This window comes from Scheffersomyces coipomensis, assembly GCF_036884675.1.
Source record: "Scheffersomyces coipomensis strain NRRL Y-17651 chromosome Unknown DFJ63scaffold_5, whole genome shotgun sequence".
Lineage (NCBI taxonomy): Eukaryota > Fungi > Ascomycota > Pichiomycetes > Serinales > Debaryomycetaceae > Scheffersomyces > Scheffersomyces coipomensis.
The window spans coordinates 276,477-287,519 of NW_027042896.1; the positions used below are offsets into that span (position 1 = coordinate 276,477).

The 11,043-nt window shown below is 32.0% G+C and overlaps 4 protein-coding genes across 4 annotated transcripts; 2 read left to right on the top strand and 2 right to left on the bottom strand. All coding sequences in view use genetic code 12, as the record gives it.

Moving 5' to 3' along the window:
- Window positions 1-3,606: 3,606 nt before the first annotated feature.
- On the top strand, window positions 3,607-5,304 carry DFJ63DRAFT_314113 (uncharacterized protein; the record flags this gene model as incomplete). Its single annotated transcript, XM_064906292.1, has 1 exon — window positions 3,607-5,304. The coding sequence occupies one exon, from the start codon at window positions 3,607-3,609 to the stop codon at window positions 5,302-5,304; it is 1,698 nt and encodes a 565-aa protein (XP_064760834.1).
- Window positions 5,305-5,970: 666 nt separating this feature from the next.
- On the top strand, window positions 5,971-8,664 carry DFJ63DRAFT_288104 (uncharacterized protein; the record flags this gene model as incomplete). Its single annotated transcript, XM_064905119.1, has 1 exon — window positions 5,971-8,664. One exon carries the CDS (start codon window positions 5,971-5,973, stop codon window positions 8,662-8,664), a length of 2,694 nt encoding a protein of 897 aa, XP_064760835.1.
- An 87-nt stretch (window positions 8,665-8,751) lies between these two features.
- Window positions 8,752-9,681, bottom strand: ARV1 (sterol homeostasis protein; the record flags this gene model as incomplete). Its single annotated transcript, XM_064906293.1, has 1 exon — window positions 8,752-9,681. The coding sequence occupies one exon, from the start codon at window positions 9,679-9,681 to the stop codon at window positions 8,752-8,754; it is 930 nt and encodes a 309-aa protein (XP_064760836.1).
- Window positions 9,682-9,863: 182 nt separating this feature from the next.
- Window positions 9,864-11,027, bottom strand: DFJ63DRAFT_314116 (FG-nucleoporin; the record flags this gene model as incomplete). Its single annotated transcript, XM_064906294.1, has 1 exon — window positions 9,864-11,027. One exon carries the CDS (start codon window positions 11,025-11,027, stop codon window positions 9,864-9,866), a length of 1,164 nt encoding a protein of 387 aa, XP_064760837.1.
- Between the last annotated feature and the right edge of the window lie 16 nt (window positions 11,028-11,043).

An 11,043-nucleotide genomic window follows, 5' to 3' on the forward strand; every position in this document is an offset into this window, starting at 1 on the left:
TATTTGTGGTACGTCCTAAAATATCAGAAGAAAAATCACATGACTAATCACATGACTATCTTTTTTATTAATTTATTTGCAATTCTGTAAATCATTAAGAATCAGACTTTTTAATTAAAATTAAACTAATTTCAGCCTTAATTAACCTAATGTCCTTAAACCTTCAACCGTACATCGAAATCTTAACCAATTTTGGGGAGGGTATGCATGTAAACTTAATCATCCATCCATCCTTGCATTAACATTAAGTCATTCAATCATCTATGTTTATCCCCATCATTCCTTACCGTTACAATTCTAAACTATAAATTAATGCATCAACTGGCAGGCATTATCAAAAAGATTAGCAATTTTAAAGATTGGTACCTATCTATTTAAAGTTAAATTTTTTTTTTGGGGATGTTAGATTAGAGTAGAAAGTTTAAACGTATCCAAAATCCATTTCTATGTCTACGTCTACGCCTCCTCTCTGTGACGTATTTTATTACGTTATATTTTAAATGATTTGGTTTAATCAACACCGACTTAACTAAGGGTTGAAGGCTTTTAATTGTTCTATTTAGTCGATATTAATATTGCGGTTAAACGGGACGGAGAAACCTTTAGTTTTTTATTTACCACTATTCTTATCTACTATATTTTACCGCATCCGTTTTGTTATAAATCCAGACAATATTTCTCCTTTTTGTCTGGACTGCCTGCCTGTCTGGACTGTCTGTCATTTGGAATTTTATTTTTTTGTTGGTATTATTTTTTAGAATTAACTTTTTTTTTTGTCTCATTTTTGTTCATTTTTTTTTTTGATTGTTTTTTTTTTATTTTCTTAATTTATTTTATTTTATTTTCTAAATTTTGTTTTCTAATCTTCAAAGGGGGGTGGTGAAAGATTAGTGGTGGATTAATAAATAATTATACAAAATAGACTTTATTTTATAGAACAGAGAACAATTATCTTATTATAGTAAATAAGAAAGCGACGTTTAAAATCGATAGAGATCAATCAAATTAGTCTAAAATGATATTATTATTATTATTATTAAATTACAGACAAAATTTAAAAGGTTTTAATTATTTCCACAATTAGAGTGTGGTTAATTAGTTGTTATTTTACGGCTATGCCGCCAGTAGACCGTTTTGCTTGCTATCAAACTTTGATGGCTGAATTTCTTCTTTTGCTTTTTTATGGTTTGGTTTAAATTGACAACAACAGGACAATGCTCGAAACAGGAAATTGAAAAGAAATGTAGAAATAGGAAATTAGCAAAATTACAAAAATAAGGAAAAAGAAAACGAAGCCAAAAAAAAAAAATATAAACGGAAAATAAAATAAAAAAACAAATAGGGAGAGACAAAAAAAAAATATCAACAATTTTACGAGAATTTTTGATGGCGGCGGTAAATATCCCATTTTTGGATACTGGGTGGTTAATCCCGATTTGGGCTTTGATTTTATATGTGGGATTCAAATCTTTTTTGTTCGTTATTGATTTGTCTGTATGTTTGTGAATATGTAAGTGTGTAAGTGTGTTAGTGTGTTAATGTGTGTAAGTGTGTGGATCGGTGAGTGGGATAATAAAAGCGGTTTCAGTTACTCTCAATAATTAATGGCTATGAAATTCCGTTTTTGGTGTTGAGAAGCGAAAGTAACTTTACTGAATGTGGATCAATGGGATGGAACGAATTGATCCTAATCTTTATTCTATTGTATTGAATTATATTAGTGCCGTATTGAAAAGTTTTATACTTATTGTTTACGTGTAAAGGACTTATATGATAAGGCATACTCATGACTTATACGTAGTCCAATAGTATACAAACTTACCGGCATATCTTTCAAATACCACAAACGAACAATAAGCAAAATAAACACAAATAAATAATAAGATAAATAAATAAATAAATAACCAAATAGATAAACAAACAAATAATCAAATAAACAAAACTAATAAAATTTAATTACATGGTTCTCGCCTTATAATTTATGTAGAAGTCTTAATATCATTGCAAAAAAAGTTTTTAATCCTTTCCAGTTAGTTCGTACATTCCCAGGTTACCTATCCCTTTTAATTCTTCCATTTAGTCCTTCTTAATTTTATCTTCAATTTATTTTTATTATTACATAGTATTATTATTATTTGAATTACTATACTTAATTGTTCCTGTATGTTTTATATTAGGTTATATTCTTTGGGTGGTTAATGAATTAGTCCTTTTATATATATATATATATAGAATAACCGGGAATTCGCTGGTATTTCAATTTCTTCTCTAACTCCTTTTCCCTCACCAACACGGAAGGACACGACAGGATCGCCAATGCCATTGTCTTCCACAAACAACTAACGAAATGCAAAGATATACGAACGAATATCATATAACAGCTGATCAATTAAAAAATATATCACACTCATTATCCTAAAAGCCAATTCATCAATCCATCAATGAATTTCTTGATTTCTTTCTTTCTTTTTTTTATGTCTAATGAATCAGACGTAAAACTTTACTTCATTTCATAAGCGTTTCGTTTCTTTTTACCCCTTATAAGAAAAACCAGACAATCAAACACATACAGAGAAAAAAGTGTCTGTAGAAATAATTCCTTTTTTTTTTTTAAGTTTTTCTTAACTGGTTTTTTTTTTTGAATTATTCTCATGTTTCGTAAACCTTATCCCATAGCGACGTTAATGTCATTTCTTAAAGGGTTAGGCTTTCTTTTTTTACGTCAAATTTTTTTAATACAACCTAGAAGATCATAACAAACGAAAATTATAGTTTTTTAACTGATTGATTCATTGCTTTTATATCTGACCTTAAGATTGGATAAAAAAAATTACTTATAAATTGCTATGTTTGTTTGGGGAAATTATTTTTTAAAGTTTTGGTAATTTATCTTTATTTCTTAAAAAGGACTCCTCCTCTCTGACACTAACTGATTTCTCTGTCTGATAATACACCAAAAAAAAAAAAATAAAAAAAATAAAAAAAAATAAAAAAAAAAATAAAAAAATAAAAAAATAAAAGAAAAGAATAAAACCAAAAAAAAAAAACCAAAAAAAAAAAAAGAAAAAAAGAAACTTAAACTAAATTTAAAAATATAAAATAAAAGAATATAAACGGAAGCAAAAAGAAGTACAAAATTATACCGTTCTGTAAAATAGCAAAAAATCTATACTGACAGTTGGTTTGATTATAGATCACCCAACCTTAACCATCATCTATATCATCAATTGTATGATTGATATCTTTTAAAATCATTGCCAAGTCATTACCTGTAAAATTATTAAGTATTATATTCCAAATTCCACCCCACCATCCGACCCATTAAAAACTATCTACAATCTTTTTAAAATTTGAAACAAACTACCAACTTTTTTAGCCAACCTTTTCTTGTAACCATTTGATGATATACTGTCATAGTCATAATTATTGTAAAACGTCTTCATCCTCCTTCTTACCTACCCTTAAGTTTCATCATTCAATCTAATCATTCATCTAAATTCTGGTAAGAAGAATAAAAAAAAAAAAAAACGAATATCAAATATAAGGGTATTCCGTTGTAAGTTAAAAAAATCATACCACCACCAACACCATATATAGAGTTTTATCATGAATAATAATCTACCACCGCCTTCTAAACCTCGATCGAATCAAGGTCAAGGAGGCTCATCCAATTCAAATCTAGGCGATTCTACAAATCTACTATCACATCAATCTCAACCACCTCCTCCCCCTCTTCCGCCTCACTCTAGTTCTTCTACAAGTTCAATTCAACATAATAATGCTGGATCTTCTCAATCATCGAGATCAGATGGTCCAAAATCATCATCTTCCAACCCTTCTACTATACAATCTTCTTCATCATCGTCGGCAATGGCTGCCGCTAAACGATCTAACTTTCAATTTACTTATGATGCTGATAATTTTCTCTTAGATTTAATATTTAAATATAAAGATGAATTGTTTACTAGGGGTAATACCATAAAAACTTGGGAATTGGTATTATATGAATTCAATCATCAATTTAAAGCCAATATAGTTCAATCAAGAACCATTAATAATCGATTTAAAATCCTTCGAAAGAATTTAGAAAATCGTTTAATGAATGAAACTGCATTACCTTTACAAGACTTAAATTTAAATGAAAATGAAAAATTATTAATTAATTTAAATCAATTTTTAAGTAATAAAGAATTATCAAAGACTACAACTAATCCAACTATTGGCCCATCTTCAAGTAATAATCAAACCACGGTTGGTTCGAGTGGAGGGAATAAATCTAATTCAACAAATAAATTTTTTGATACAAATTTAAATAATAGTAATAGTAATAACACTAAAGATTCATCGTTAAATTATAAATTTCAATCATTATCAAATACTTCAACATCATCATTTGTACCTCATTCACCTCAAGAATCACTTGATATCGATCCAACTTCAACAACCTCACCGTCATTTAATATTCAATTGTCTCCAACCCTCACAGCCGAAACTCCACTGCAACTCGTGCAACAGCAACAACAACAACAAATCCAACAAATCCAACAATTACAACAGTTACAACAGATTCAACAACAACAACCAAGTCAACAATTTCCATTTCAATTCTTACCTCCCAAAGCTGATATATCATTTGAAAATCAGCCCCCTCCACCTCCACCACCTCAAGTGACTGTCGCCCCTCCTCCGGCGCCTCAACAACAACCACCACCACCACCACCACCACCGCCACCACAGCAGCAACAACAACAAGCTGCTCTACCTCAGGATCCTCAAGAATCGGATGAATTACGATTTAGAAAGAGAATCAAAAGTATTCCAACTACTTCATCTACAGCAGCATTAAATCAAGATCTACTTCATCAACTTCTATTAGCTCAAAATGAATATAACTTACAGATTAATGAAATTAGAAAAGAAATTCAAGATTTGAAATATGAATTTGACTATAAAATAAAAGATATCTCGAATAAAATAGATTTAAATAATGAAAATTTACATTTAAGGCTTAATAATTATTTTGAACTTATGATGACTAGGTTGGATATAGAAACTACAAATTTGCAGCAACCACCACCACCACCTATTCCTCAAAGGCAACAACAATCACAACAGTTCCAGTCTTCAGTCTCATTATCACAAATCTCTCATCAACAACAACATCAAGACCAACTTGATCATTTTCAACGGTCATTATCTCATCAACATAACTCTCCTATACTTTCGCAACAATCACAATCAACATCGCAGAATCATCTGCAGCACCAATCCCCAGAACAACAACATCGCCAACAATCATCGTAAATGGTCAAAACCATCATTTATTTAATCTCATCTCATCTCTCATCATTTTTCAACTTTAATAATATTTAATGGTTAATAATCCCCACATTTGCATGGGTTTTTTTAAATAATGCTCATAACGCAACCCCTCCATATGAAAATATTACGGTGTGAATCGTCTCAATATAGTTTCACTTCACTTTCATCTGTATAATTATTAATATCGTCTAATATATATCGATTATTAGAGTATTTATCTACTCATGTAACGTTGTACTGACAATCATAAACAACGGATTGGATAAAATAATTTTTGCAAGGGGGGAAGGGGGGTGCCGTTTACCGCCCTATTGAGCCTTAATTACGTATCCGATTTCCTCGGGTATGATTTAGTGTCCCATCCTGTTTCCTCCTCTAATATATGTACATTGTCACCCGTATTACGGTGAACTCGTGATTCGTGATCTAAATGGGGAAAAAATACAACCTCTATCACCGTAAGTACTGCGGCATGGATTTTTACGCCATTCTTTTGTTTTTTGTAAATAATAACATATACACAAACCAAATATTTTTGTAAACGGTATAGAGAGAGATTGATGTATATCCTATTTGGTTAATTAGTGAAACTTATTTAGGGAGAATTACAGATAGATAGACAGTTAGGTGGTAGTAGAAATAGTTATAATGGTTACAGAAATCATTACTCGATTGTTACTTTATAATGATCAATTGAATTCTACCAAGCCGCATATTCCAGACGATGATTCTAGATATAAACCACCATCAACTAGAGTTGCCAGTTATCAGATCTTTATAGCGACTCTGTTAGGGATAATTGCCTTCGTATCATTTTCATTCTTAAGGCGGAAATATCCCAAGATCTATGTCGCCAATTTAAACAATTCAAACTTTAATTATTTACATTCAACTTCAAGGAAGAATTTACCTTCCATACCATCGAATTCATTATTTAATTGGATTCCAATCGTGTTCAATATCAGCGAGCAACAGATCTTAGATCATGCTGGATTGGATGCGGTTGTTTTTCTTGGATTCTTTAAAATGGGTATAAGGGCTTTAGCAACTTGTGTGTTTTTAGCCATGACTGTCATATCACCTATACGGTATATATATACGGGGAAACTAGATCAAGATTATCCAGATGATGATGATGACGATGACAATGGCGATCTATCATCTGCAAAATATATTGGTAACTTGATGATACGGCATCTCTTCAATATATCAGATTCAAAAACTGATGATGATAATTTTCAACATTTTTTATGGATTTATACCGTATTTACTTATGTCTTCACCTTTATCATAACATACTTTTTATTCAATCAAACCATTAAAATTATTAACATGAGACAAAATCACTTAGGTAAACAAAACTCCATCACTGATAAAACGATTAAAATATCAGGGATTCCACCTATTTTAAGAGATGAAATTGATTTAAAAAGACATATTGAAAACCTCAGTATCGGAGAAGTACACTCGATAGTAATTGTTAAGGAATGGGGATCATTGAATGATTTATTCAAATTACGAAAGAAAATATTAAGTAAATTGGAGGTTTATTGGGTTGAATATTTTAAACTAAATGGAATAAATAACAAAAGTGACTTATTATCTTCTAATTTACATCCTCAATTAGGAGACCTGATAAATCTAAATCAAACCAGTTCAGACTCAGACACAAACGAATCGTACATACCGTATCGTGATGATGTTGATGAGCAGGACTCAACAAGATTATCACCGCAAGCATCAAGACACGAATCCATAATTGATCAAATTGAAGATTTAGTTAGCCAGTATGGCAGCTTGAATGCAGCCGACGATTCAATTGGTCAAATGCCACTATTAGATGACGAACTAGCTTCTAAAAGGAGACCCAGATGTAAAAATGGATGGTTGGGAGTTTTTGGATCAGAAGTTGATGCTATTAATTATTGGTCAGAGCAACTTGAAATTGTCGATAAGGAGATATTAAGAGCAAGAACAAGAGAATTTCCTTCCACTTCAACCGCCTTCGTGACCATGACTTCTGTCGCCCAAGCTCAAATGCTAGCTCAAGCTGTATTGGATCCAAAAATAAATCATCTTATAACCGAGCTTGCTCCGGCTCCTCATGATATCATTTGGGATAATTTATGTTTAACAAGACAGGAAAGAACCACAAGGCAATATATCGTTACCATTTTTATCGGGATTTGTACAGTCTTATTGGTTTATCCAGTTCGATATTTGGCTAACTTTTTAAATATCAAGAGTATTTCGAAGGTTATGCCTGTCTTTGGGGAATTTTTAAAGAAGAATCATACCCTTGAAACGATTGTAACAGGATTATTGCCAACTTATATTTTCACTATTTTTAATATAATAATCCCTTACATCTATATTTGGGCTTCTGAAAATCAAGGTTTCACGTCCCACGGTGATGAAGAGTTATCATCAGTTTCGAAGAATTTCTTCTATATTTTCGTTAACTTATTTTTAATTTTTACTGTGTTTGGTACGGCATCGTTAAGTGATACTCTTAAAATAGCATATCAATTAGCTCAATCATTAAGAGATCTCTCTTTATTTTATGTTGATTTGATAATCTTACAAGGGTTGGCTATATTCCCGTTCAAGCTTTTGTTATTAGGGAATTTGTTTCGATTTTCACTTGAATCATTCTTTTGGTGTAAGACTCCAAGAGATTATTTAAAATTATACAAGCCTCCAATTTTCAATTTTGGATTACAATTACCTCAACCAATTTTAATATTAATCATAACTATAGTCTATTCAATAATGTCTACAAAAATCTTAACTGCTGGATTGATTTATTTCATTTTGGGTTACTTCGTATGTAAATATCAACTTCTTTATTCATGTGTTCATCCTCCTCATTCGACAGGAAAGGTATGGCCCCTAGTATTTAGAAGAATCATGCTTGGTTTATTGATTTTTCAATTAACCATGGTTGGAACTTTACTTTTACAACTGGCCTTTTTATGTGCTTCATTTTTAGCACCATTACCTATCATTACCTTATTTGGTATCTGGACATTTCAAAAGAATTATATTCCATTATCATTCTTTATTGCTTTGAGAGCAATCGATAACAATCATTTAGGTACCAGAGATGAAGAAGATATAATAGCAAGCACTCAAAGCCCCAGTTCAGTTGGCAGTATGGAAGATTTAACTACCACAAAGACTCTTGATGAAAGACGTGAGTTCCAATCTACTTATGAATATCCATTCTTGGTCGATCCATTAGATGGTCCAATTATAGCCATAGATAGAAATGAAGTGTTGATAGTTGATAAAGATGGTAGTTTGGTAAGGAAACCTCAAGTTATAGATGAATGGGATTAAAACTTACGCTTGCCTTTATTGTCGTTTAGTATATATTTATTCTGTATTTGATAGAGATTTATTTAAAATTATTATATTAATGCAAACTTAATTTATTAGATTATCTCGTAAATCGTAAATGAATAATCGATATTGATTATAGAGCCCATAAATTTCATTATAATCACTTTGGAGAATGACATCTAGATCTATACCAGATAATCTAGAAACAATAAACGATAAGACCCTTTTCGAAATTAGGAATTGAGATGTAATCGAAATGGCTAAGATAAGTATGATCCAAAAGTACGATTTATTGGAAATGATCTTTAAACCTTCAATGATATAAAGATATCCAATGACATTAATGACAGCAGCAGAAATCGAGGTTGTATCATATGGCCAAATCAACATTAAAATCGGGAACAACTTAATTGAACTTGAAGATAGTATCGTGACCAATAGCACACTATTCTGATATCCAAATTGGAGTTGTTCACTGATGTTGATATTTTTTAATTCCTTTAAATTTAGTAATAATCGAAATAAAACCAATATGACAAAGTTTAGTAAGAATTGTTCAATAATCAGCTCAGTAATGAAGAACGAATACTGGACATGTACTGGTTGGTTCAAAATAAAGTCCATTCCTATGGTGTGAATCGATTTTCTTTCTTCATAAGCCCATTTTAAATATACTTCAAACAACACTATCAAGAGAATGAGTCTAAGTAATTTCTTGTATCTTAGAACAAATGACGACAATGATATTCTTGGACCAATCTTATTCGTATCAGATGATAAGTTCAGATCCTGTGATTCATTCAATATATCCTGTTCCGTAACATTATACGCCAAATGTCTATAGGCTCGAGTTTTGAGTAACAATAGATCAATGAATAAAATGACATTATCATATTCGATATATTTATCAGCAATCTTTCCACATTCAGGACAAATAGTCAATTTTATGTAATCACTTTCATATTTCGAATACAAACAATCTATATTGGGATTGGTACATTCTATGCATATCATTTGAACAATACTGTTCTGGATGATCTTGTTGGTTAAAGCTACGTCCTTTATTTCTTTAATTTTTTGAGGTTGTTTAATGGCTGCGATCAAAAAAAAAAAAAAATTTATGCTTATATTTAAAACTAATACTAATACAATTATATGATAATAAAGAAATGAAAGAACGTACATAGAAATAGGACTTACCAGAATACTCTAGGGGGAGCAATTTCTGGAACTTTACCTATTTCAAATTTTGCTGCATTGAAAGCGGCTACTATTGTAGGATCTAAACCATCAAACTTAACATCACTTGTCGGAACAACGGTGGAAGTATCGTTGATCGTATTATCAGCACCAAATGGATTGGCTGTTGCAGGGGCACTGTTTGATTGGCTACTTCCAAAAGGTGCACCAGAGCTTCCGAATGGAGACAGTGAGTTTACGTTTGATGTAGCTGGTGCAGCACCAAATGGAGATGATGCCTGATTGTTTGTAAATCCTCCAAAACTGGAAGTAGTTGGTTGACCAAAGGCAGACGTAGGAGGTGTATTGTTTGCAGGTTGTCCAAAAGATGAATTATTATTGGTAACAGCTCCAAAAGGCGACGAGTTATTATTTGTAGGTTGTCCAAATGCGGATGTAATAGTAGCAGAGGCAGATCCAAATGGTGACAGTGATGCATTATTATTGTTTGCGTTACCAAATGGAGAGGCTGTAGTAGATGATTTAGCAAATGGATTAGAGGCTCCTTGAGCACCAAAGGCAGAACCAGTAGACAAAGTGCCGAATGGTGAACTATTGTTAGGCGTTGAGCCAAATGCAGATGTTGTGTTATTATTATTATTTGATGCACCGAATGCAGAGTTATTGTTAGCTTGACCTGAACCAAAAGCAGAATTGTTCGATGTTTGAGAAGAACCAAATGCTGAATTTCCAAATCCAGATGATGTGTTAGTTGATGAACCAAATGCAGAATTAGTAGCTCCTGTATTACCAAACGAGGTGTTTGAAGATCCGAACCCTGAAGACCCAAAAGCAGAAGTATTCTTTAAACCAGAAGAATTGGATCCAAACCCAGAAGATCCAAATGCACCTCCAGCACCACTTTGATTGCCAAATGAACTTCCTGGTGAACTTTGAAATGCTGGTTTACCAAATCCTGTAGCTCCAAATGCTGATTGAGTATTAGATTGTGCAGTGGCAGGTTTAGCAGCTCCAAATCCACTTGATCCAAATGCAGATGCTGTTCCACTACCAAATGGATTGGCCTGGCTACCAAAGGCTGAATTGCTATTGTTGCCACTGGAGCCGAAAGCACTACCTCCTCCTCCACCACCAAATGCTCCTCCTTGTCCTTGAAACATTGTTAAAGATCAGTAT